Source organism: Cucurbita maxima, unplaced genomic scaffold (assembly GCF_002738345.1).
Source record: "Cucurbita maxima cultivar Rimu unplaced genomic scaffold, Cmax_1.0 Cma_Scf00001, whole genome shotgun sequence".
Classification (NCBI taxonomy): Eukaryota; Viridiplantae; Streptophyta; class Magnoliopsida; order Cucurbitales; family Cucurbitaceae; genus Cucurbita; species Cucurbita maxima.
Genome location: NW_019272017.1, coordinates 6,370,824 through 6,397,894, shown reverse-complemented (window position 1 = coordinate 6,397,894; position 27,071 = coordinate 6,370,824). Strand labels below are relative to the sequence as shown.

Genomic DNA, 27,071 nt, shown 5'->3' with positions numbered 1-27,071 from the left:
TTATTTTTTAAAAATCATATCATTATTATTAATTTAATAATTTGAAAATGAGAGAATGGTGGGACATCATTTTAAAATATACAATTTCAAAACAACATATAAATAAATAAATAAAAGGAGATACGTAATCTTTAAAAAATTAAATATAAGAACAGTGGGCTCCACCCCACACCGGTTGTCACTATCATCACGGCCTGATTTGAATATATAACGCGGGACCCGGCGGCGCGTTTATCTCACGCGCTTCACTGTAAACGAAAAGGTTTTTTTTTTTTCCTCTGTTCTTTCAAGCCTGTCTGGTTCTGGACATGAGAACGAGCTCAAATTTTTTTTAATTTTTTTTTTTTAAAGAAAAAGAGAGTCAGAGGTTTGGGGCAAGTGAACGTGCGCTATTTGAACCACAGATCTGGATCCTCCCCAAAGCATCAAGCAAACAAACCCCTCTCTTTCTCCCTCACTTTCCCTCTGTCTCTCTTGAGGGATTGATTTTCTTTTCTTTTTTCTTTTGAATTCAAAGGAGAGAGAAAGTAGGAGAGAGAGAGGAAGAGGAGTGAAAGAGAAAGCTCGGCTTCAGAAAACAATGGCAGACTAGCAGCAGAAACAGAGTTGCAGAAGCAGAGTTGCAGGTTTCTTTGAACACCCAAATAATGCCTCTCTTCTTCTTCTTCTTCTTCAAAAACTAAAACCCAGTTCAAGGAAGGCTGTGGTGTCACTTTTATGGTAAACAGTTTAAGCTTTTACCATTTACTTGCCCCTAGAGATCTTCATGAACTATGAACATTACATTTTTCTCTGTTTCTTCTTCTTCGTCCCTGTTTTGTTTCTTTTACGGGTTTTCCCTTTAATGAAGGAAGCCTTTTCTTTTCTTTTCTTTTCTTTTCATCTAACCCACACGGGAATACTTGTTGTGCCACCAAACTTTCTCTTTTAACCCTTTTTCTTTACCTCCTTTTTTGGGTATGTTGTTTCAGGAACAAGCTTTAGAGAGTGAAGTGAAGCTGCGCCTACTCTGAGCCCATCTCATCTCATCGCTTTGATTGATCTCGACAACTTGGGTAGGTGAAACGTTGAGAAACAAGGAAACAAAGAAATCGAAAAAGGAAAGAAAAGAAGTTTTACTTGTAAAACATTTTACTTTTCTCTCCAAAACCAGCAAAACACAACCTCTCTCCGTTCTGCTCTGTTTTTTTCCCTCCATGGATTCTTATGAAGCAACAAGAACTGTGTTCTCTAGGATTCAGAATTTGGACCCTGAAAATGCTTCCAAAATCATGGGTCTTCTTCTGATTCAAGACCATGGAGAAAAGGAGATGATTCGATTGGCTTTTGGCTCTGAATCTCTGCTTCATTCTGTAATTCTTAAGGCCAGGAAGGATTTGGGCCTCCCGTCGGTTAACTCGCCGTCGACTCCCTCGACGCCGGGTTCTTCACCTTCTCCGTTTTCTCTTTCGACCAATCCAATCGCTATTTCGAGGCAGAGTTCTTCTTCTCGGTTAGGAATTAATCTTCCTCCTTCACTTACAATTCCTAGCCCTTCTTCTTCCAGCTCTGCTTCTTGGGCTCCTGGTTTTAACTCTAAGCTTCAAAGTTTTGATGATCATTTGATCAGTCCTGGGAATTTACCACTTGGGTCGTCTTGTTTTGGTGCTGGGGGAACTCCGGCGGCTGATATGATTGATGAATTTCAGCTTCAGGACCAGCTTTCATTTCTCAACGACGGTTCCCCGACAATCGGCGTTAAAAATTCCGACTTGTTTTTCCCGCCGGCGGACTTGTCGTCGAGTCCCACCGGGGGTGGGTTTGGGAACTACGGCGGTGATGCCAGTTGGGATGGAGGGCCGTTCCACCGCCGGAGCTACTCTGTGAACGACGCCGGTTTGGGAACAGAGGATCTGAATTGTGGGTTGGGTTGGAAGCCTTGTCTGTACTACGCTAGAGGGTTTTGTAAGAATGGAACCAGTTGTCGGTTTCTCCATGGCGGCCTTGGAGACTCCGACGGCGGCGCCGCTGTAGGCTCGCCGAGTAAGATCGAGATAATGGAGCAGTGCCACGAGCTTCTCAGATCCAAATCCTCTGCTCAACAGCGACTCGCCGCTGCTTCTCAGCTTATGGCCTCTGCTAATTCCTTCCCTTACTCTCCTAAATCCATCAACTTCCTTCTCCAGCAGCAACAAAACAATTCCCAGAGGTATAATATTTTCATTTTATGCAGAATGTCGAGCGATTTATGAAGAAAATCTCATCTTTTAAACCCATCTGTTTGCAGAGCCGTCGCCGCGGCGTTAATAATGGGGGAAGATCTGCACAAATTTGGTCGGTCCAGCCGGCTTGAGCAAAACGAATTCTCACTGAACGGCGGTGCCGGAATCGTCAATCCGGCGTCAAGGCAGATCTACTTGACTTTCCCGGCCGATAGCACATTCAAAGAAGAAGATGTGTCGAATTATTTCAGGTTTCTTCATTAACCCAATTCTTTCTTTTGTGAAGTTCATCTTCCATTTCTGAAATTTGTTGGTTTTCTGAAGCATGTACGGCCCAGTTCAAGATGTGAGAATCCCTTATCAACAGAAGAGAATGTTTGGGTTTGTCACTTTTGTTTACCCTGAAACTGTGAAGCTGATTTTGGCTAAAGGAAATCCCCATTTTGTCTGTGATGCTCGTGTTCTTGTTAAACCTTACAAGGAGAAAGGCAAAGTCCCAGACAAGTACAGGCACACTCTGTTTTACTCTGTTTTTCTCTGTTTTGCCTCTTAGAGTTTGTATGTGATAACTTTGGATTGGTGTGGTTGTTCTAACAGGAAGCAGCAGCAAATCGATAGAGATTACTCTCCTTGTGGAACTCCAACTGGGTTGGATTCCAGGGAGCTTTATGATCATCTTCAACTCGGGTCGAGAATGTTTTATAATTCTCACCAAGATCTGCTATGGCGAAGGAAATTTGAAGAACAGCAAGCCGATCTTCAAACGCTCGATCTTCAAAGTCGACGCCTTTTGAATCTGCAGCTTCTTGATGTGAAGAAGAATCAGCTCCCCCACCACCACCGTGCACTTTCCACCGGCAGCCCGATTCCTTCTCCGACGTATTCTCCGAACCCTTTTGCTCAAAATCACATCTTCCCTGCCATTCGTAGCAGTAGCAGCAGCAGCACCTCAGACATCTTGAGAGGTGAGGTCCATAATCCCATCTCAGCTTGTGGCGCTACTCCCGTGCCTGTTCGGACACCACCACCCATAGTCATGACGTCGTCGACCGATATGCCACGACAACCATCACCAGTCGATAACGGGACATCGACCAACAAGTTCCCATCGAATGGTCAAGGAGAGCATGACAAGGAGAGATCCCAAATTGAAGACAGTGATTTACTTGAATGGTAATACAATTGATAGTGTCCTTTTTTGATCTTAAGGTTCTGCTTTTAGTTTAGATTGTTCTTAAGTGTAAAAATGCACATCGCAGCTTTGAACATAATCTCCCTGATAGTCCCTTTGCATCACCTGCAAAAGCCTCTACCGACTACGCAGCGACGTTCTCCATCGGGGAAGCAGCAAATGACTCCGACAACGCGTCATCATCGTCAATACTCACACCAACTCCCTCTAGGGAAGTAGCAGCAGCCTCCTTCAAATCCTTCAATTGCCAAATGCCAAGGTCAGTACATACAAACAAATATACAAACAGCTCAAGTTGTTGAATCCATGTTACTTGACACATACAAACAACAATCAATCTGGTACAGGTTCCCGACCGGGCACAGCACGATCGGGATGTACGCGGGGACGGGAGGGCCGACATGTCCGGTGGGAATTTAGCATCCAAAGCAGCAGCAGGGGAGGTAGTGTTAGTTGCAAAAAGAAGTGCATAGTTGAATTAACAATGATGTTTGGTGAATTGGAGGAAGGGAAGAAAGAAAGAAATAAAGTAAAAGAAAGAAAGAAAGAAAAAAAAAAGATCAAAGTGTAAGCATATGAACACAATATCTATAGAGAATGATGAGCAGTAGCAGTAGGAGTAGCAGCTCCAGACAAGGCTCCTCCAGCAAAAACAGTATAAAAGAGGAAGGTGGGGGGTCACCCATTTTTCTTGTTCTTCTTTGTTCCTGGTTTATTGTTGTTGTAGTAGCAGCAGAGCTGTAGAACAACCCATCTCTCTCTCTCTTTAAGAATTTACAGTAGAAACAAGAAAAGGACACAGAAAGCAAGAAAGAAAGAAAGAAGTTTTTTTTTTTTTTCTTTTTCTTTTTCTTTTTATTCCACAGAGTACTCATAATGTGTAGTAGTAAGAACAGTAAGAACAGTAAGAACAGTAAGAACAAATGGCAGGGGATGAAGATGAAGATGAAGATGAAGGAGATGATGTTGATGATGATGATGATGGGGTGGGGACTGTAATATCCAAATTTTAATTTCATTTTATCTATCTTATACTTTTCTTTTCTTCTCCTTCTTCATCTCGATCTTGTTCTCGTTCTTGATCTTATTCTCGTTCTTGTTTTCAATCTCGATCTTGTTCTCGTTCTCGATCTCAATCTTGTTTTTGTTCATTTCTTGTTTTAGTGAGGGCTTATAAATATGACTAGATTTTGAAAACTAAGCTGGTTTTTACAAATAATTAAATTTTTTCTTTAAAAAAAAAAAAAGTGAAAATCATTGTAATAAAATAAAAGTGGGAGAAACTAAGTATAAATTTGATTCTTAGAAAATAAAAAATGAAATTTCCATCAAATTGGGTGTTAAAAGTCTTATTTTTATTTTTGGAATTTAGCTAGAATTTCAAATATATTTTAGAAGGTATAATAATTGAGGAAATAAATATATAATTGTTAAGAAAGGTAATTTCTAATTTTTTAAATTAAAATTTCAAAATTTGGATAAACATTCAAATAATAATTAAAAAAAGGAAAGAAAGTGAATAATTTATTTATTTTATTATTTAAACATTTTAATTTTAGGGTTTTGCATGTGTGGGAGAAGATTGAGAGAAAAAGGCTTCAATTTATTTATTTATTTATCTATATATAATTTGAGTGGTTATTGATGGAATGATAGGAGAGAGAGAGAAAATCACATGGGCTGATTGGAGAGGGAAAATGCCAGCTTGTGAGTGGGACCCACCCACCCCATGTCACATGGGATTCCCACCCCTCCATACATGCAAAAAAAAGAACAAAACAAAAACTTTTATATTTTTATATTTTTAAAATAAAATAAAATATTATTTTTTAATTATTTCTAAAAATAATACTCGCTATTAGTTTTTTTTTTTTTTTTTTTTTTTTATAAATTTTAAAAATAAATTAACAATTTTCTTTTGGCATGAAACTTATTGTAATTATTTAGTAAAATTAAGATTTATTAAAAATATAAATAGAATAAATAGAATTAAAAAATATGGGAGTGTTTAAGCTTTTTTGTCTGAGAAAAACAGGAAAAGACATGGACCCTTCATTCCTTTTTCACCTACTTTTTTTTCCCTAAAATATATAATTTATGCACACACGTACGACAAAAGTGCACGGTTTTATATATATATATTATTATTGTTATTATTTTTTATTTATTTATTATTATTATTTTAAATTAATCTCTGTGGGGACTAAAAACAAAATCACTTGTTTACCGTTTGTTTTACTTTTTATTTCTTTATATTTTTTTACGCTTAAATTAAATTTCATTAAATTTAATAAACTTAATATTTATTAATTATTGTAAACTAAACTTAAATTTACAGGAATCTGGAGAGGCCTTCTCCCGCGAATTTCTATTGCCGAAGTTGCAATTGCAAGAGTCTCCGATTTCGAATCCAGAGATAATTGGAGGCCTTTGTCAGCGACGGCGAGTTTCCGCCACTCAGGTCTTCTTCTCCGACAACGATCCTTCTTTCTCTTGCTCGTTTGCTAATTGTTGAAAGGAAATTTACATTTACCGCTTTTCTCTTTGTCTTGATCTGAATAAGATTCAATCGTTTCTCCTTTTCTGATGCTGTTACTACGCTAGTGAACTTTGAAGATTGAAATTAAGAGTTGTATGTTTGGTAGATGATGTTTGATTAGCGAAAATTTTGAAAATGTAGAGGATGAATTTCTATTGGGGAGCTGTGGAGGGTTAATTGAGTTTGCAAAACCCTGTGGAAGTGGATTTTGTTGGTGAAGTCTTGGAGTCAATCTATTCTCTCCAACTATAGTACGCTCCTTGAGTTTCTTCCTAAATTTTTTATTCGTGAAAATTGAGTTCTTGCTGTATGGAAAAATATTAGAGACATTAAAATTTATTGTTGCTCCTTTTTTAGGTTTTAAATTCAGGGAAGACATCAGAATGGAAAGGAACTGCTTGTCTGTGATCTACATGACATCTAGTATGAACAGATACTGATATTTTAATGAACAATGGCGATTTACTCCTTGGCTTAAACCTTATTGCTACTGGTCATATTTGGTGAGACTCGAGAGAGGAAACGTGTCTTAAGAAATTTAAATGAAAAAAGATTGCAGATAAAGATATTATGGGGTAGTTTAAAAGGTGAAAAAAAATTTGATCATCCGCCCTTACTCGTTCCAACTGCAATTTGACTAAGAAATGGAGAAGGATTGAAAGTAGTACATTAGAAGGAACTTGAAGCTACCTCAATCTAGGCACTGACTTAAGTATCAGAATATGTTGGGTAGCACCTATTGGTGTCAGCCTCTGGTTTGCAGGTCGGTCAACCCTTCAACTACGTGTTCTGGTGATCAAAATATCAAGTCCATATATAGAATAATTGATATTTTCTCTGGCTTGCTATCATAACACTCATCTTTTAGAGCTGATAGGCCAAAAGGATGTCTTTTCTAAATTATACTGGCAGAAGATTTAGCAGGCTGATACCAGTACAAATTTATTGAAGGTTTCAGCTTCTGGGTAAGTGTTACCGTCCAAGTCCACCATTAGCAGATATTCTCCTATTTAGGCGGTTACAATTGGTGTCAGATTCAGACACCGGGCGTTGTGACAGCGAGAATGTTGGGCTCCAAAGGGGTGGATTATGAGATCCCACATCAGTTGGAGAGTGGAGCAAATCATTCTTTATAAGGGCGTGGAAACCTCTCCCTAGCAGACGTGGTTTAAAATTTTTGAGGGAAAGTCCGAAAGGGAAAACTCGAAGAGGACAATACCTGCTACCAGTGGACTTGGGCTTGGGCTTGGGCTGTTACAACCACACTTCCATTTTAACTATGTAATGTCACCATGATCAGAATAGTAGCCATGTTCGCAATGTCCTTTGCTGAGGAGGGAGAAAGTATAGTTCTCGACTCGTAGACAGTTTTCTACAGAGGGCAAAGTTAAAGCAGTGCAACAATCGGGAGAGATGCAAGAAAGTTGAAATTTCATGGAACTAATAGAAGACTGAAACTGGTTATAAATTTGATATTTGTTGTGAAACTGACCAGTTGATATGAGTATGGAATTTTTCTTTTGATTCCATGCGTTTGCTTAAAGCACCTTTTTTTTTAATGCTAATAGCAACTGTAAGAACTAAGAAGTTATCGCCATCTTGATTCATATTGCATATTTTTCGTGAGTTCAGTTGAAACTATTCGTTTGAGCTCTTTATCGATATGTCACTTTTCTATGGCTGTTTGCACAAGAATGCAAATGCAGAGATGCGTAGGTGAATAAAAACTTGCTGGTTCGTTAATTTACGTTGGTAAATTTTCCAATCAAGGTAGCTTCTGAACTATCCATATCTTAAAAACGACTTTGTTTTCCTTGATTTATCATAGTAATGCTGTATGATACTACAAAATTGATATATGCACCTACCATTGTTCAACTGTTCCTCACCGCTTTCCAAATTTAGTATATAAATTCACTTTTTTACACCTTTAATTAAATTTGAATTATCCTGCAGTTACCTTGTTAACCTATACTCTAGGAAAAAAAGGCGCAGAATATACTAGCAAATCTACAGACAGCAGACGACTCCTGCATTTTATGATGCCTTCTCAAGTTGAGTTCAAGTGTGGGAGCCATGATGACAAGGATTTTGCCTTTTGGAATATTCTTTGACCTGGAGCAAGTATTGCCAAAGGGTCATAAGCATTTTTTCTGTTTACATATGTTTCCCACATTGGGCCAAAATGGGCCTGCCATTCGTTCCTTGTAGTATAATGTGGCAAATATTGTTTTGCTCCTAGATTGGCTGTTCTACAGAATTCCAGAATTCTCATGTTCTGAGTTAAGATGTATTCTAAGCTGTCGTTTCCCCTAGAACAAGGAACTGCAGAGGTTAGAAACGCCACCAGGTAGAAAATCTCCTCCTCTGGAATAACTACAGAAGTTCTATTGTCCCACCTGAAATTCAGAAATAATTGAATCAACACAATACTTATGGCAAGAATATTGTAGCCAGTAACTTAGTTAGATAGTCAATTACTTTGATTTGTTAAGTGGATAGATTAGGACAGGGCCGTTGCTTGTTTCCTTCAGGATATTGCCGAAAACCCCTTCTGCAAATTTTTTTATTTTACTTTTTGGAATAAGGAGATTTAGCCATGGGTGTGGGACTTCCCACAAGCCTTTTGACTGTAGTTTGACGGCTGATACTTGAACTCTGTCCAAGAATTCCACATATGTAACTTCTGATATGAAAAGTGTTGATGGGATATAACTTAACTGAGACAACAAGCGTGTGACTTCCTGCATAGTAAAAGCATGTGCATATGAAATCCTCTGAACCAAATATATTTTTCCATGTATTTATTTGATCCTTTTTACATAGATTTAATGTGAGTACTTTACCTGATCGATAATGTCGTCCTCGGTGTGGTGAAAGTACTTGGCCAATTCTAGGCAGTAAAGAATTGTTCCATCAGACTTGAACTGGCTTGCTTGAACTGGGTCTTGTGGATTGAATGATGATCTCCAATTATTCAAAAGATCAGTTCTGTTTATTATCACCAATCCCTCAATGTAGTCGAATGTATTTTCTGCAGATATCAAGAGCTCCTGCTCTGAGGAAAAAGTAGTGAAGTCTAAGTACAGCACCCGTATCCATTTTACCTGTCGAAGATAGAAGAATTGTGTTATTACAGTCCTTCATAAACACTTTAGAAGAAATCTTCCAAGTTTCCTTTACAAGCAATAATCTTACCATTGTTGGCGCTGGTTCAAGTAGAATTTTTGCCCTTGTGATAATTCCAAACTGGCCTAATCCTCCAAGAACACCGTAAAAGAGGTCACTGTTCTGTTCCTTTGAACAGCTTACCACATCCCCTTTTCCTGAATTTAGTTTCAATCCATTTGTCAGTTAACTTAATGATATGCTGCCTGGTAGCAGCTAATTTTTTATTTTTATTTTTTTTGTAAGTTTCAGCTGTCTTTAATGACTTTATGATTGGGTGATGAAATACGTACAGTAAGAGAATTTGGCAACTTAATCGGTCACCTATGGGACATGGCGTTAAGAAAGTCAATAGTTTACCACTTATCTTTTCAAGTTCTTTCCCTACTTTTGTTTGCCATTCATAGTGCAATTATTAACTGCATGGATTTCCTTCCCTATGACTTCTAACATTTTACATGTCCACAGGAGCCAGAGACATAGTCTTGCAAATGTATAGTATAATGTATATGGCAACGAACCTGTTACAACCTCCAGCTGATGAACGTTGCTGATCTGAGGGCCATGCCGAAATGCCTGTCCGCTGATCCCTGCATTGGATAAAGTACCTCCAACTGTTAGATGTAGATAGTCTGTCCATGATTTTGGTGTTAATCCGTATTTCAAGCTCTTGTGCAGGATATTTATCCATAACTCCCCTCCAGAAACATCGACGTAAGTAAAGTTTCTGGTATGAACCTGCATTTGAGGGTACTGGAGTGATTCCATGTTAATCACAACTCCTTGGTGGGCCTGCGCTTGGCCATGGAGCGAGTGGCCATGGCCTCTAGCTGCAACTGTGAGCTCTGAACGAAGTCCCATCTTCCAAATATGCTCAATAGTCATGGCGATATCAGAAACTGATGATGGATGCAGTACTGCTGCAGGGTAATATCGATATCGATTACCGAAGTCTCTTGCGGCAAATTGCACTTTGTCAAACTCAAAATGCCCGTTGATGGAAAGCATCTTCAGTGACGAATGGATGCCTGTGAAGCATAGATTCATCCTAACAGCAATACAGCTCAGGAACAAAAGCATAAAGCTTCGGATGGAAAGCATGCTGTTTTGTTATTTCTAACGAGCAAATGCACAAGAGGTGTAGGAGGGCCTAGAAAATGCTGAACTTGAGGTGAATTTAAAGCGAGATTAAGATTATAGCGGCTGAGTCATTTAGACTTCAGTTGGGAGAATACGTATGAAGACTGCCTACTTAGGGAAGAGTTTCGGGATTTCCTTTTTGTTTCTCACTGACATTAATTATGAGGTTACTCTCCTTCAATCCTATTATTGCCGGAATTTAACATTGCGTATCTAGTTTCAGATTCAGTCAGTAGAGGATACTGGCCCATGTTGATTCATTGGAGACGAAGACAGAAGGATCAGCAGGTCGTCAGAGGGTCCATTATACACGTGATATTTAACTGCCTGCATGATCTTGAGAGAAAAGAGATATGATGGGGATTGTGTCGGACCCCGTTTTGTGGCCACTCTTTACAGGTCAAGGAGAAAGGAGAGCGAACATGGGGCTGACAGCTTCGCGGTGGCACTCAACGCCTACTCTTCTCCCATCGACTTCCACAGGTTTGAAACCCAAGTTCCCAACAATTTGACGAGTTTGAAAGATTCGATCTTGTTTATCTTGTTATCTGCCATTAAAATAAAATCTCAGTGCAATTATGGGCTTTTCCCCTTCTGTTGCAATTTGTATGTGAGAACCAATGAGGTTTTTACAAATTTCAGGGAAAAGCATCTTTCCCCTCTTGCCTTTATGCTACATGGCCCTCTAGAAAATGAAAGACAAGAAAATTAGTCGATATCTACATCATGTGGCACCCGTGATGCAGTTTTTCTTCCATGATAATAAGCCTCAAGGAAATTGGCATGTCTTCTTCAATCTTAGATTGGCTTGGCATTGGGATCCAATCAAAATCTGCCTAATGGTTTTCTTTGATAGCCTCCTGAATCTCTAGAGTTTTCAGTGTTCTTACAACATCTATATATCATGCATTCAACTTATTTAACATGTGGCGTTACAAAAGCGAAGCTACTAAGGTTCTTACAGGTTGTGGGCTTAATGGAATCAAAGGGAGGCTGGGAATGAACTGTCTCCCATTACCTGACTAATATATTTATAGTCCTTCGTTGGTTGCCAAATTATCATTATGTTTAATTCCCAATGCGAACAAAGTTGTGGCGAATTATTATCATGTCTCTGTATGGTTTTATTTTTGTTGTCGAAGTTCACTACGACTGACTGTTTGTTCTCTGATGTGCATGCAAGATCTCACTTTGCAGGGCATAGGTAGGGAGGGGGGTAGCACTCAAGCCTGGATTTTTGGAGTTACCCCCAGTGCACCCAGGAATATGAATCCGTTTTTATACACATCTAGGTTCTTCAACTTCTTCAGTTTGAGAATCATGCATAACTGGATTCCATTTTTTTTTTGCCATTTCAATACTTATCATTCATTTTGGACTATTTTGTCGCTTGCTTCTATTTGTTTGTGTGTGAATCTTCAGGCTATGCATATAATCTGAAGATTAGACATCATGAATCCACTTGCAAGAAAATATATGGTTTTTTTTTTAATCGTGTCAAATATTTTATCTAATGATGTATTAATTATTGAATAGAATAAATATGTGTTACTATAATATTAGAAACTTTCCTTTTATGTATCGATAAAATGTCATTCTCAATGTCAATAAAAATTTCTAAAAAAAATTATAAGCAAATTGAAAGAGTGACATTATATACTTTTTAAATAAGTTAGAAGTGTTGGACGGAGGGAAACTTAATACCCATCACAACTTCATGCCTACACGTTGAACTTACAAAAATTATACCGCTAAACATTTGTTTAGAGTATTAATATAAGGGAAAGAAGAAGGCACATTCAAGATTTTTAGTCAAGATCAGTACATCCATTTTGGGTATTCGTTCAATCTTTCTAATAGCTATATATGTTTGTTCCATTGCATAATGTAGCTTTTCCTTTATTGTCACTCTCATGATATATATATATATATATGGTTTGACGAACTCTCATCAAACAAATGCATGCATCTAATGATGAGATTTTGCCTCGTTACTTTTTTCTAAGTCTTTGTAGTCTTTGATTTGAAAATGAAATGGTAGAAGTTCCTTAGTTACAAGAAAACTGAAGTTTATACTCTTTTAAAGTCTTTTTTTTTTTTCGATGGAAGGTCTCTAACAATTTAGTCTAGTCTATGTTATTAATTACAAAATTTTATTACATAGCGATTTAGTATTTAAAGTTTTTAATCTTTAATCAACCTCATATATCTTGTCTTAAGCTGTAAGCAAATACCTTAGTCCACATAGGAAGTAGTGATTGGGGAAAGTGTCACTTATGAATGAGTCCCAACCGAATGGCTTGTTTATGGATAATATCTTAATCTAAAGCTGATCATTTAACTCATTTCATTTTTGTTTCAGGTCAAAAAGTCAGTTCCTCTCTGCCTGCCAGCATCTAAGTGGCGTATTCAAACCACATTAGCTTGCTTGCTTGCTTGCTTGTTGAGGTAATGCCATGTGCTGCTTGTTTACTGAATTGGGTTGGTGCGGATCCAATTGCGAAGATTCTGAGTTTGGCATAGACTTTAATGTTGCTTGCTCAAATTGGAGTCTCTCAGGATCTTCTTCTCTTTTCAAAATCCTTGTGCCTTTTCTTTTTGGGTTGGCTATGGGAGAATGTAGGTTGGTTTGGGTTGATTGTCTAATGTTTTTGCTCTCGGACATGTACTTGACTCGAGTGCCGGGGCGCTTGTTCTCGAAGTTGAATTTTCAACTTGTGTTCATAGTGTTCAAGCTTTCAAAGGAGATTTTGGTTTCAGATCTTAATTCTTTTTTAGAAGTCTTCTGCTTCTGCTTGCTTGCTTGCTTTCAGTTCTAAATTTTCAACCTAGAAAATGGAGGAAAACACCTCTATTCACAGTCTTCCATGGGCTTTGTCAGCTTTGGAGCCAACCCATTGGGCTAGCTTGGTTTTGGACCTAACTTTTTGGGCTCAATCCCTTCAATTTGGTCTTGGTGGCTTTAGGCTTTGGAAAAAATCATGGAGCAAACAGGAGGAATATGAAGTTTAGAAAGCATTTATACTCTCAGCTGTCCATTGAATAATGGCCGTCTCTGTCTGAAAAACTGACCGTTGAAGCTTCTCAACATTAGTCAGACCGTTGGATGGGAATTTCAGAGAATATATAAATATCAAACCTTACCTTCAGGAAGAATAATTAGCCCACTTCCTTCTTCCCCATTTCTCTGTATATAATCTTTGCTTGCTTGTGATCAGAGATGGGTTTGGTGATGGTGATCTCTCTGCCACTCATTTTCTTCTGCTTGCTGCTCGGTTTCGGGTGTTACTTTCTTGGCCGAGCAAAAGGGAGACAAGACATCAGGACTAATGCTCAGACATTTGGGGTGCCCATGCCGCCTCCCAGTAGCGCTGCCGCTCATTCCCTATCGCCACAGCAGCCAATTTTCAAACCTGATAATTCCATCAATGTTTGATTAGTAATCAGATCCAAGTTCAATTCTTCACTGTACTCTTTTTCTACCGCAAAACCCAAATTCGCTCACAGGGTTCTTTTTTCTGAGTGTGTAAATTCTATACTATCAGTTTAAACTTCAATACTCCATGATGAATCGTTTTCCAGTTACTGTCTGTCTATCCTAAAAATAAAATGGCCTTCGAAGTTGGCCGCCATGTTGATTCCTCAACCCTTCTGCACCTGCAATGCTTGGTTAAAGAACCCCATAAAATATTTAAATAACATACTTGAAATTGATTGCATAATTTCATAGTTAGCACAACGTATTGTTTGTATAAGGAAGAAAGAATGCTTCTTAATCTGCTGTTCCTTTCTCACTCCTAACAGCTCTTGGTAGCCAAGTACTGTAACATGAAGGTAGTAAAAAGAATCTACACCATAAACCGGAGACCAAGTAACGAGAGTTGGTTTTACAAGAATCATATACCTCCTACCAGGTTGAGAGTTTCTACGTCTATTCCTGGAGGAGATTGTGGCGGAACGGCGGGTTGATGCCACTCATCAGGTTCAATTCCCAGGGCCTTCCTTGCAGTTGCTTGGTACTTGTTACTTCTAGATGGAAGGGATTGAGATGCAACGGCTTTGCTCGAGTTACTGCTAGAGATAGAGATGGATGATAAAAATTTCTCCTTTGAACGAGTTTCAGAAGCAGATGCAATAACAGACTCGAAGACGCCACTCTCCCTTAATCCCTGTATAATCACCTGAATCAAAAAAAGATGGGAAAATTTTCAACTGGGTGCAACAAGTTCGATATTAATCCTCGATCACTAGGCAGATCACTAATTTTTTTTTCAGAATATGACATTATAATTGTGAATGAGGTATGGATTCTAACAAACATATAGCAAAGACTGATATCTCATGCTCAAAATGAACTGTCTCATTGAACAAATTAACTCTTATAATTTGTCACTACAGACATCAAATAAAATCCTTACCTTAGGAGCATTAATTCGTGTTAAAATGCCCTTCTTCAGCAACTTTATTTTTACGTCTTTGTCGCCCCACACAACATGTTCTCGGTACCTAGTAAAGAAGCAAATCTGTCTATCCAAAACATAAACTAAAAGAATATTTTCTTCATAAAGAAAGAGACTAATACCAGTCTACGATTTCCTCCTGGGTTGCAGTAGAAGCAACTATGAATGCCTGCAATTCATGTAGTTGCTTAGAAATTTAAAAATGATGGGATGAGGTCATCAAAAAGTAGGACATAAAAGAAACTCCAAGTTCTGGATGGAAACTTGTATGAAGAAAAAATTGGTCCCAAATCTAGGAAATAAAATTAATTTAAACAATTATCTCACGCAAAGTTGCATAACTCTGTTCTAAGAAGCTTTTTCTGTGGACAGAAGCTTTAAACAAGATCAAGAAACATTGAACTCACAGCTCTATCAAATTCCAACATAAAGCATCTTTTAACATCATCTTTGGTAGGTTTGCACCCACAGCGGTCACGTCTAGAGGTCAAGTCAGAAAATTTTGCATATGTGTAGTGTAATACGGCAGCTTCCTCCAATTTAATCTCACTGTCAAATATTTACACGAACACAGTTAGTGCTGCAAAATAGCTTATCCTGAAACTAAAAGTTCACAATAAACAACTTACTTTGGGGTTTTCATGTAATTATGCCATCTATGTGCACCATTTGGACGAAGATGATCTTGAATTCGAGCAGCTGATTTCCCGTTTCCATAAGTCAAAAAGTAATTTGGGTTACCACGAGTTGATTCTTTGTACATGCCAAAATATGTATCCTTGGGCAGGTGGTCAAAGTTTTTTTTGAACATTGATACCTGAGTTCATAGAGTAATCTCAAAATAGTAGGTGCACATTTTAAGAACAAGCAATATCTAATTCTTTACACAAGCTTCATCTTTATATATAAAACAAAATATAAGACTCATTACAGCTAAATGCTTCCGATTAAACACGAGATATCCATATGGTAATATTCATTACAAAATATGACACTTGAATGGCAACTGACGAACATCATTTCCTGTTTAAAAAATGCAACCACATTATCACAACCACTTCAATCTCATTAATATCCTCCTCCTCCGGTTTGGCACTCATTCAACTACTCTAAAAGCGCTCACCATGTGTCCTGGAAATAATAAAAAAAAACTGGGAAGGCAAAGAGACCAGAGTCATTTTAAATAATTCTGCTTTTTATTCTTTCTTTTTGTTTTTTTGTTTTTTTCTTTTACGGAACTTGAATATAAGACACCAACAAATATAGCTCAAAATCGAAATGATTTAAATTTGACCTTCTAATGATTTTAAATTTCTTTAAATTGGGAGTATAGTTTCCAGAAACAACTCCATGAACTTTCATAGTTTTTATCTATTCATAAAAACCAACGTCATTAGGAAGAACGAGAGAATAAAAGCAAGCATAAAGAATGGCCCATCGCAATGAAAAGAAAAAATAGATTTATACAAAGGACAATTACATGCGTCCCATATATCAGCAAGCAATAGAAACCAATTTTGCCTAACTATGGTAGTTGCATGCAGATTTTATATTTCAATGTTTGTACAGCCCGTTGAATATGAGGTGAAAATCATGGTGGATAAGAAATCGAAATTTACAGCCAAACAATAAGTAAAATAATAAGAACGGACGGTGAAAGAAACTACCTCAGTAAAAGGTTCCTTTATGTCATCTCTTTCAACACTGCTTTCCTGTATAAATAAAATCAACAAGACAATTAGATTTTGGCTCACAACGTTAAAATGTAAAGAAAAAAATAACATCGACGAGTTCAAGTAGCTTCACCATTTCACAACAAAAATAACAAATTACAAAATAAAAAGATACAATGAACACATACGTAATTGGGAAAAATAACCATATCGACATTTCCAGGCACATCATGCAGCAACTGCCTCAAGGAGTACTCTTGAGCACCGACTGGATGTACCAACTCATCAGTATCAAGATGAATTATCCAATCCACGCCAGCATCCTAATATTTTAAAAGGAGAGAGAAGAAACTAAACATCACAAGTTAATAGTGATACATTAGGGAATAAGTACAAAGCAGCAACAGAGTAATAGCCATGAGAAGAACACTTTCATACCCTTGCCATAGTAATAGCCATCTCCATATTGAGAGATTGTTTCACAAATAGTTCATAATTGCAAGGCTTGTAAAAGAAACCAGAAAGCCATGTTTCATTCCAGATCCGACTGAAGATTAAAAGAAAATAAAACCAGGTATACACAATGAAAAAAGAGAGTTAAGAAATAACAAAACATAAAAAGTTAATAACAATACTCTTTAACAAATATGATAATGATTTCCTCCTCTAGAAAGAGACCCTCCACTAGCCTACCCCTAAATGGAATACGTGTGTGCGTGGATATTTTGGAGAAGCTCCTTATTCTTAATATTTCCATTACATATCTTCCAAGGAGAACTAAGGCAATTTGCACAGCCACTGTGCGGCCACAGATTTAAGAAGAAGGTTTCTATTCTTTGTCTAATGCAGACTTTGCTTCTTTTTTTTTTTTTTTGGAAGTTTGGTTGATAAGTAACGATGAGCATCTTAAGGATGGTATCTCGGTTCTTAAAGATAATTGGAATTGGGCAATGCTAGAGTCTTCTAGTAGAAGCACTCTTGCTAAAACTTCTGTAGTTATGATTATTTCTTGACAAATGCCGATTGATGTGCTATTGTTTACTTCTTCACATCAAGATTTCCTTTTCTAAAGCACTTATCATGCATCAACAAAAAGCTATTGTGCCTGTATGTGTCCTAATCTGTTATAATGATTTACAAACAAATGTTGTATTAGAATTCAGAAGAAGATTATGGTGCAAGAGATCATTTAATGATCGTGAACCAGTTGCACATCTTACAATAACTAAGTTCTAGAGCTTCCAGTCAGATGCTATGGCATTGCTAAAGAAAATAGAAGAAACGAGCACTTCCTTAGCCCTTCCATTCCCCAAAATGAGTTGGTTCTTATATTTTCTATACTGAAAAAATGGCAGAAGTTTTACACCTTTTTGCCTGCTGCTCCTCTAACTCTCTTGTTCTGAATATCAACTTCACTCCCTGAAAACAGCGTCAAATTCACGCTTAACAAATTTACCACAATGAAAGTTAGCCCCAACTATGAGTATTAGTAGAGCAATTGAACTCACAGGAATTGACTGCAAAACTCTAGTCACATCAGGAGATGCAGCTTTTCCCTCCACAAAAAGAAAGAAGAGTGAAACCCCAATGACCTTGTGATAGAACATCCAAGGCAAGATTTGCTCCAATCCTGCTGACGTACTTGTTGTAATGCATATCTACACATCGAGAGGAAAAAAGAACGAAGCACAACAAAGAAAACAAAATTTAGTTTTATTCATTTCCATCAAACTCAGCATAAGGAAGCCTCAAAATTCCCATCAGACAACAAAAATTGTTATCTCAACAAAATTGCTTTCCCTTTCTAATCAGTCATCAGAACAACCACCTTCGTAACCATTTTCAAATTCTCAGCTACATTCCACATATCGATGAATTACTAATACAACACATAAATCAACTTCACAACTCCAGTTAAAAAGGAAATTCCATAGAAGAAGAAGAAGAAGAAGAAGAAGAGCAATAGACCTTGGGCTTCAAATTCGATCCGCGATCGAACTTCCAGTCTTGATAGTACGGGAACGATGGCGTAACACTCCGGCCAAGTTTGAGGCAATCAGAAGCGGAAGGCGTGGAGTGGCGCGAAATCGGGGAGAGGGTCGAGGCTTCCATGCCAGGGAACTGGTAGGATCCCGGAGGGGACCAGCGGGTGGCGGGATCGGTGAGTCCGCCGCGCCATTGGAGGACAAAAGCAAGAGCTGCAAGGGTGAGAGGGAGGAAGGTTAGAAGAAGAAGGAGTCTGGAAGTAGAGGATGAGGAAGACGGCTGAGTCTGGCGAAGTGGGGTCTGCAAGTGATTGTAGTTCGGAATATTCATGCCGCCGGCGAGGATCCTTCAGATTTCCAACTGTAACTCTCCGATAGCCGGGAAACTAACATAAATGATTATTTCTTTTATATACGAAGAAAAAAAGCACCTATTTTTTCGCAGTTTTTTTTTTCCAAAAAAAATATATATATATATATATATACACACACACATATATTTAAGTTTGTGAAAAAAAAGACATTTATTATTTTAATTATCCGTATTTATCGTAATAAAAATGTGTAATCATTGAATTAAGTTTAATTTTATCATATTTTTATGTATTGAATTAAAATGGAAAATAATTGAAGGTTATTTTAGATTAAATGATCTTCTTCTTCTTCTTCTTCTTCTTCTTCTTCTTCTTCTCGTAGGTGATCGGTCGATGCTCTGTGCTGTGGTTCTGGTCGGCGAGGAGGGCCATAGAGAGGGTTCCATTGTCAAACGCTCTCTCTCTTCACCCGCTGCTCAGTTTCTTCTCCTTTCATGTCTTCAGTCGGTGGTTTGCCATTATCTGCTCCTCATTCTTCAGGGTCTTCTAAAACCCTAGCCGTTCACTCCGCTTCCTCCCCTCCATGCCTGCTTTCTTTTCTCCTTCTTTATAGTCAACACCCCTGTTTTCATCTCAGGCATTTTTCCTTGCAATTCCAATCCGGTTTCAGACATGAGCGATTCTAAGGTCCGCTTTTGTTTTTGCATTTACTTTTAATGGAGTCTTTAGTTTTGGGTCGTTGTTGGAGTCCAATTTTGCGGAGTTAAACGGAATGAAGTTTATGGTTTTATCAGATAAGAAGCATGCAGCTGCAAGTATTTCATCAAGTTTACTCTTTTGACTAAATGTTAACAATTAGAAAAAAAAACTCATATGGGTGAACTTTTGCAATTTTCATGGACCCATTTAAATATGGAATGCATGGCTGAATTATTATGCAGTCGAGATGAAAAGCCATGTTGATTAGGAAGCATCTAAGGCAATGTATGGTCTAACACATTGATATATGGAAACTGTCTTCGAGTGTAGATGGTTTTTCCCGTCTTTTTTTCTTAGATTTTTCAATTTATTATTAGACATCAGTGCCGTTTTTGCTTTTGTTACATGCCCCTTACTAGCTAAGGTCAAACTTTTGTTATGAGTATTCTTACTATTTGATAAAATGGATTTGAATGATTTCATTGTATTTGTTAATGGTTTCTGCATTGGTGTGTTTGAGACCTCTGGACTCATGGACTCTTTTCTGTTAGGTTCTATTATTCGGGTCTTTCACTGAAGACGAAACCAATTCATGGATTCTACCTCAGTCGAATATTAATCCCGGAAAGCTGGTCAACAATGTAAATGTGCAATTTGGTTCTCTGAATGTTACAGATGGAAAATCGCTGGGCAGTTCTGCTGACAGTGAACCGAAGGGACTCTCTGGTTCCTCAACGGGATCCATAACTTTGGAGTCTGTTGATTTAGCTAAGGATGACACTGGACTGGAAATTGTCCAAAGAAGAAAAAATCATTCTCCCCTGGAATCAGGAGTGCCAAAGGAGAACGGAAGTAATTACAATTCCAATCAAAGCTCCTCTTGTACTTGTGGAGTGACTGAAACGAATATAGATGACACTGATGCTTTGTCATCATCTGTATCAAATGGTCAGAACAATTCTTTAAATCGGTTTTCAAAACTGATAGCAGAAGATAGCATGCCGAATGGTAGTATTGATCATTTGCAAGAAATTATTCTCGAAGAGAATTTCAGAAGGGCATCTGATGTCTCTGTTGCATCCTCCACTAAGTACCTACCTCGAGGTTTAATAAATTCAGGGAACTTATGCTTTCTGAACTCGACTCTGCAAGCTCTTTTATCATGTCCTCCCTTTGTTGATCTATTGAGAAACTTAAGAAATCGTGCAATCCCCAAGGTCCTTGTCCTTCCTGTTATATTCTGTTTTGTTCCAGTGATATAAAGAAATCACAAAGCAAATAGATATGGAGTTATATGGTTAATGACTGTTGTTTCTGTAAATATATGGCAAACTTTTGACTTTGTCATTTATTTTTCAGGCTGGTTATTCCACACTAAATGCATTTGTAGAGTTCATATCTGCCTTTGAAGTACCTAGTTCAAGTGTTCTGAGTAAGGATGTCGCTGCATTTGACGTTGGGAAGCCTTTTAGCCCTCTCATGTTTGATGGCATTCTTAAAAATTTTAGTCCAGATCTACCCTGCGGTATCAAGGGCCGTCCAAGGTTTGTTGATGTATATCTTTTCATTTCAATGCTGAACTCTCATCCTTGGTTGTGGGTTTTTTTACTGGAACTTCAATAAAAAAACGGGACTTCCACTGATATGATGTCTATCAGACATTATAGATTCAATTATCGCCTCTAAAATACTCTATATGCTTGAAATAAACGAATCTTAAATTCCTGTCATTATGCTTATCCAGGCAGGAAGACACACAAGAATTTTTAAGTTTCGTCATGGATCGAATGCATGCTGAATTGCTGAAGCTTGGTGGAATGTCTTCAAGTATGAATGGGGGTAAATCTTTTATGGTTGCTTCTGCTGAAGATGATGAATGGGAGACAGTTGGGCGGAAGAACAAAACTGCAGTGATGAGAACACAGAGTTTTGTTCCTTCAGAGTTGACTGAAATTTTTGGGGGGCAACTGACAAGCATGGTGAAAGCAAGAGGTAGGTAGTATATGCTTCACCATACACATGGGCACAAGAGTCATGGGTTTTTGGTCTGCTGTTGTTTTGGTTTTTAAAGCGAATGGAAGATTGTAAATAATTTTGGTTTAGAATTTAATTAGTATCTTGGAATCCCTCTAAAATTCAATGGACAGGAACCAAATATTTTATTGCTGTCTAGATACTTGCTTTTTCTTGATATGATCACCTCTGATCCATTTTCTTCTATGGGATTGAGTAGGGAATAAACCTTCAGCTACTGGCCAGCCATTTTTTTCACTGCACCTTGATATCTACCCTCAAGCTGTTCGCACTATCGAGGATGCTCTACGTTTGTTTTCTGCACCAGAAACTCTTGAAGGGTACCGGTCATCAGCTGCTGGGAAGGTGTACTATCTTGTGCATAGCTATAGAATCCTCTTTCTTATGTGTGAATATTGAGTGCAGACACTTTTCACTAAGCATACTTTTAGTTTCATATGTTTCGGAAATTGAGATATATTTTATGCAGGCTGGCGTTGTGTCTGCTAGCAAATCTGTGAAGATACAGAAACTGTCCAAGATAATGATACTGCACCTGAAGCGTTTTGGCTATGGAAGCCACGGAAGTACCAAGTTGAATAAGTCTGTGCATTTCCCACTTGAGCTGGTTTTAAACCGCGATCTTCTTGTGTCGTCCTCCTCAGAGGTACTTGATATTCCACCCTCTTACGTTACTGTCTTTTAATACCTAAAGTTAATAGTTCAAGTGTGAGATCTCACATTGGTTGGAGAGAGGAACGAAACATTCCTTATAAGGGTGTGGGTATGGAAACCTCTCCCTAGTAGACTTGTTTTAAAATCTCGACGGGAAGTCCTTGAATGGAAAGCCAATAGAAGACAATATCTGGTAACAGTGATAACAGTCGTAGTAGCTATATTGCCCTCTCTGTTGGTCTGTGGTCTTTAGAGAGAGATTGGATGTGTGTATTGGGGGCGAGGGGTGGGGTGGGGCATTGGTATCAACTATATCAATTGGAAAGAAAGCTAGCAAATTGTGTTCCTGTCATTGCAATTCTTTCAGGGTAGGAAATATGAACTTGTGGCTACCATAACCCATCATGGAAGAGAGTCCTCAAAGGGACATTACACTGCTGATGTTCGATTCCATAACAACCAATGGCTTCGATTTGACGATGCATCTGTCACTGCAATCGGGAAGGATCACGTGTTACATGAGAGGGCCTATGTTCTCTTCTACAAACGAGTTTAAGGTATCAAAACTTGGACGCAGAGTCCTTTCTGGATCAGATATGTTTTTTGTTCTTGTTTTTGGTGGGTTTATATTAGTAGTAAATATTGCAGCATTGTCTAGTGTTGTTGCACTATAAAATACTAAGTCAAAAATTTGTTGAATGAATGTGTTGAATGCTTTTTTGTTCTTTCTAATCTATGATTGAAAAATAAACCCATAAAAATATTACCATATGTTTATAATTAATGTGTGTGCTACAATCCCAACAAAATGAAGGAAAAATGGTCATTTTCTTTGACATGTTTCACATTAATTGTTCATCTTAGTTAGGAAAGACTTCAACTTAGCTCCCATTAATCTAATTATTTCTCACAAACTCCATTTATTTATTTCTCAATAATTCAAAGCTTTCCCATTACAAAGAGAAAGAATCAATCAAGTCAAAACAATGATCACAAAAACAAAAGCCTTTAATTTTTTCTTCTTATTATATGATATAATGTGGGAAAATGCTGCGTTTATTTTTATTATAAAAAAAGCATTTAATAAAATTAAGATATATATTGAAATGGAAATAACGATACGAAAAATAAGTTGTAGTTGGACGTTTCCCCTAATAACACGACCATGAAACAAAAGTTTGGGTTTCTCTCTAATTTTATACAACAAAGTATTTTATTTTCTTTTCTTTTATAAAAAAAAAAAAAAAAAAAAAAAAAAAAAAGTCTAATGTGGCTGCAAACCAATTTGGTCCGAGTTGACAAATCCGTGTGCACATATACACTTACCCAATATCTTTATTATTGGTCGACTTAGATATATCTCAAAATATCGCATATACATATATTTCAAGAGATCTCTCCTTTCAAATATACATATATTTTTTAAAAAATTTTCTCTAAAATATAATAATTTCTCAAATTATATTTCCATTATTTTTATTTTTATTTTTAAATGAAGTTAAAGCCTTATAAAATATCATCATCAAATCACAACATCACGAATCTAAAACATAATAAAAAAACAGACAAAATATGAGAAGCAAAGTATGAATGTCTTTATTTTTTGTGTACTTCCAAGATTGATTCCTGACAAATCTACAACAATATCTTTCTTTTCCTTAATTATTATTTATAATTCATTATTCTTTTATTTAATAATTATATCAATTAAAATTAAAAACTATTCACAACTAAACCAATTTAATTGGAACAAAAACAGAGAAATACCAAAATTAAATAAATAAACAATGATTTTTCTATATTCTCATATATTTTTATTTTCTTTATTTATTTAGCAAGAATTATATATTAATTTTGAATCTAAATTGATTTACACTTGATAATCTACATTAATTTGAAAAATAAATTAAATTCTTCAAAATTTTGGACGGGGGAGATCTCTTTCAACGTGTGGATGGGATTTAGTTACAAGGTTGGCCATTGGATGGGCCGACATGTTTGTGAAAAGAAAAAAAAAATAAAATTTTCTCATATTTCCGCCGACACATCGGTAATTTTCGTTCTTCACTTAATGACAAACTTGATTTTAACTTATATTCCGAACCGGAAAAAAAAACGCGTTATTTAGGTCGGTAAATTTTAATTACTCATCTCGACTCTTTCCAGTCATTTATATATACATTTTTTATTCCATCGTTACATATTATTTTTATAAATTTTTTAATAGTTTATTATTTATTTATTGGTAGTCCATAATAATAATAATAATAAAAGATATGATTTAATTCATGTGTTTTGTTAAGAAAATAAGAAAAAAAAAAAGGGAAAAATAATAAGAAAATTATTTGTAATAACAGAAATTTGAGTGTAGTAATGGAAACTTATGCATGCAATAATGTAATAATTTAATCCATTGAATCAGTAATTTATTTTTCACTTTCCACTTATGTCACTCTCAATATAATAGTAATAATAATATTATATTTCTCTTTCCCTCCCTTTTTATTTTACAATAAATAATAATTACTACAAAATTCTAAATTTAATTTTTTAAAAAAATTTTAAATCTACAAAACCCATCATTTTTTGACGATTGAAGTAATTTAATGATGCCTACTTACTTTTATTTTTTAATAATTTTCTTCATTAAAAATTTAAATTAATTAAATTAATTTTCAACACACTATTGGAGTTTTTTTTATTTTTTAATTTTATTTCTTCTAGATGTTTGAAAATGTGACCAAAATGAGAGAAACTAGAGCCCGTTGAAAGAGAATGGGAAGAAAGTTGCAATTAAGTCAATTTATGGTTGCAATTTTTTTATTTATTCATAATATATTTATTTAATAAATAAATAAATATAATTTATGATCGTAATTAAATCCGAGATCATCTCAATAATTTTATCATCCGGACATGCAGTTATTTTAGGTTAAAAGTGAGTTTCATGTAGGAACATGTCAGTCTATTAAAAATAAATCTCTCTTTTTTTCTTTCGGCAAGACGACAACTTATTTCATTTTAAAGAATACTCTTTATATGGTATGGTCCATTTTTTTCGAGTATAAATAATTCATATAATGAATGAATGGATCTGACTCCAATTATTACAAAATTAAGATTATATTTATTATTTAAAATGAAAAATGAAAAATTCACCATTGAATTGAACTGAAAAGATTACAATTATAGGGAAAAGCTTTGGATCCCATTTCATAATTTAGTTAAAATAAGTAACATTATTATCTTATAATCATCAACGTTACCATTTATATATTTAAAGTATATTTTTACTATAACAATTAACTTAAATCCTTCTCTAACCCAAATTAAATATCATTCCAAAACAATTAACTTTGAAATCACGTCCAAAGTGGCTCCCACGGCGAGCTAAGGGCGGCGTCGTCGAGGAAGCAGGTAGTGTCGGGGAGTTGCGGCGGCCAAACGGGGTCCGGCGATTGCCTCATTTCCATGCAAATCAAAGCCAGTAAGTTGGCTTGTTGGTGCTGCATATTAGCCACCTCCGCCCTCGCCTTGGCTAGCTGGGCTTGCAGCTCGCTCACTTGCTTTTGCAGCTGGCAAATAGCGCCGGCGCTGCCGTACACTGGATCTCGCAGCCGCGCATGTGCTTCGTATACCATACTGCTCACTGCATCTGTCCTCTGACACTCTGGCAGCTCCTGCAAATATTAAGAAAAAGTTAATTCTTTAATTAGTTGTTTAATAATAAGGTTTAGAGGAAAATTAGAGAGACCAAAGTTGCATTGATTACGGGATTAAGTCCCATCAAAAGTCAAACCCAGTTAAGTCAAATCAACTCATTTCTTTTTTTAGTTAAATCCGACTATACCCTTTTGTTTATTTTAAAAATACCAAAAAAAGTTAATTAATTAATGTTTTTTTTTCCTACAATACATGGAATTACTAATAATAATTTCCTAACCTTAAACTCTAAACAAAAATAGATTGGAAGGACAAATTGGGGAATTTCAAAATGTGGGTGTGAATTAATTTAATAAAAAAAATAAATTTTTGGGCATACTTGCAAGAATTTGATGATATTGCTAGCTCCGAAGACTCTATGAGCAATGGTGAACTTGAGAGGCTCGGACGGAGGGAAATAGGGAGCCAAAACGCACTTCTCGACGCAGCGGCGGCGGAGGATCTTGCAGGCGGCGCAGGGGCTGAGGATCACCGCAGGCGGCGGTGGAGACGACGGCTGAGATGTGGGTGGGGAACCAAAATTGGTGGTGGCAGCGGAGGAAGAAGAGATAGGGGAGTAAGATAAGGGGTGGTTTGAAACAGTGATCGGCGTTGAGGGAGCATTAGTACATTTGGCCAAGTAAGCCATTTTTTTTTTTTTTCTTTTCTTTTGCTTTGTGATTTTTTTTTTTTTTTTTTTTTTTTTTTTTTTTTTTTTTTGTAGAGAGAGAAGAGAAAATGAGGAGAGAGAATTTTCTGTTTGGAGAATGGGAAAATGAGAAGGAAATTTTTTTAGTGTGTTTGGAGCAATGGAAGAGGCTGAGAAGCTCTTATAAACACACAAGATTTTAGTGGGGGAGAGGATGACTTTGCCGCCTACGTCATGCACACTATTGCTTACGTCATTAATCTTAAAAATTCACCATAAAAATATAAATAATAAAAAATAAAAAGAAGCCATTGCTTCCAATTTACTTGACTCTTTGCTTTATTCCATTAAAGTGAAACTTTAAGTTAACAAATTATTTGATGGCCAAATCAAATCTATTTTAGAAAAATAGCTTAAATAAAAAAAATAAAAAATCAATTTATTCCAAGTAATTTTTTTCATCGGGTTTAAATTTTCAACCCGTTTATAAATTATAATAAATAATGGGTTTTATCGTGAGATCCCACGTCAATCGGGAAAAACATTTTTTATGAGTTGAGGGTCCCACATCAATTGGAGAAGAGAAGAGTACTAACCAGGATGCTGAGTTTCGAAGAAGGGTGAATTGTGAGATCTGACATCGGTTGGAGAGAAGAACTAA

The 27,071-nt window shown here is 36.6% G+C and overlaps 6 protein-coding genes and 1 long non-coding RNA gene across 9 annotated transcripts; 4 read left to right on the top strand and 3 right to left on the bottom strand.

Moving 5' to 3' along the window:
• Positions 1-329: 329 nt before the first annotated feature.
• LOC111493524 (zinc finger CCCH domain-containing protein 53-like) lies at positions 330-4,214 on the top strand. Of its 3 annotated transcripts, none has more exons than XM_023143246.1 (7): positions 330-626; positions 972-2,188; positions 2,267-2,452; positions 2,526-2,711; positions 2,799-3,374; positions 3,461-3,652; positions 3,741-4,214. In XM_023143246.1, exons 2-7 carry the CDS (start codon positions 1,197-1,199, stop codon positions 3,811-3,813), a joined length of 2,205 nt encoding a protein of 734 aa, XP_022999014.1. In that variant the 5' UTR covers positions 330-626; positions 972-1,196; the 3' UTR covers positions 3,814-4,214. The 3 variants fall into 3 exon arrangements, with proteins under 3 accessions (XP_022999014.1, XP_022999022.1, XP_022999006.1); XM_023143254.1 differs by having other exon boundaries at positions 330-720; positions 2,526-2,705; XM_023143238.1 differs by having other exon boundaries at positions 330-720.
• Positions 4,215-5,736: 1,522 nt separating this feature from the next.
• On the top strand, positions 5,737-7,554 carry LOC111493925. The gene is made up of 2 exons (XR_002720092.1): positions 5,737-5,854; positions 6,074-7,554. It is a non-coding gene; the product is annotated as an uncharacterized LOC111493925 (long non-coding RNA).
• A 175-nt stretch (positions 7,555-7,729) lies between these two features.
• On the bottom strand, positions 7,730-10,204 carry LOC111493700 (cytokinin dehydrogenase 6-like). Its single transcript, XM_023143514.1, has 5 exons — positions 9,622-10,204; positions 9,131-9,258; positions 8,779-9,039; positions 8,414-8,676; positions 7,730-8,331 (listed from the first exon to the last, which is right to left on the bottom strand). The coding sequence occupies exons 1-5, from the start codon at positions 10,199-10,201 to the stop codon at positions 7,983-7,985; spliced, it is 1,581 nt and encodes a 526-aa protein (XP_022999282.1). The 5' UTR covers positions 10,202-10,204; the 3' UTR covers positions 7,730-7,982.
• Positions 10,205-12,953: 2,749 nt separating this feature from the next.
• On the top strand, positions 12,954-13,872 carry LOC111493917. The gene has a single exon (XM_023143824.1). The coding sequence runs from the start codon at positions 13,461-13,463 to the stop codon at positions 13,674-13,676; it is 216 nt and encodes a 71-aa protein (XP_022999592.1). The 5' UTR covers positions 12,954-13,460; the 3' UTR covers positions 13,677-13,872.
• Positions 13,873-13,930: 58 nt separating this feature from the next.
• LOC111493600 (glycosyltransferase-like KOBITO 1) lies at positions 13,931-18,761 on the bottom strand. The gene is made up of 11 exons (XM_023143356.1): positions 18,342-18,761; positions 17,882-18,031; positions 17,740-17,792; positions 16,812-16,920; positions 16,562-16,696; positions 16,368-16,412; positions 15,330-15,517; positions 15,108-15,249; positions 14,823-14,869; positions 14,659-14,746; positions 13,931-14,421 (listed from the first exon to the last, which is right to left on the bottom strand). The coding sequence occupies exons 1-11, from the start codon at positions 18,687-18,689 to the stop codon at positions 14,137-14,139; spliced, it is 1,590 nt and encodes a 529-aa protein (XP_022999124.1). The 5' UTR covers positions 18,690-18,761; the 3' UTR covers positions 13,931-14,136.
• A 231-nt stretch (positions 18,762-18,992) lies between these two features.
• On the top strand, positions 18,993-22,785 carry LOC111493590 (ubiquitin carboxyl-terminal hydrolase 24-like). The gene is made up of 7 exons (XM_023143345.1): positions 18,993-19,359; positions 19,923-20,588; positions 20,731-20,915; positions 21,116-21,363; positions 21,605-21,750; positions 21,875-22,051; positions 22,427-22,785. Exons 1-7 carry the CDS (start codon positions 19,345-19,347, stop codon positions 22,613-22,615), a joined length of 1,626 nt encoding a protein of 541 aa, XP_022999113.1. The 5' UTR covers positions 18,993-19,344; the 3' UTR covers positions 22,616-22,785.
• Positions 22,786-25,275: 2,490 nt separating this feature from the next.
• Positions 25,276-26,549, bottom strand: LOC111493855 (LOB domain-containing protein 1-like). Its single transcript, XM_023143755.1, has 2 exons — positions 26,102-26,549; positions 25,276-25,739 (listed from the first exon to the last, which is right to left on the bottom strand). The coding sequence occupies exons 1-2, from the start codon at positions 26,408-26,410 to the stop codon at positions 25,422-25,424; spliced, it is 627 nt and encodes a 208-aa protein (XP_022999523.1). The 5' UTR covers positions 26,411-26,549; the 3' UTR covers positions 25,276-25,421.
• Positions 26,550-27,071: the final 522 nt, after the last annotated feature.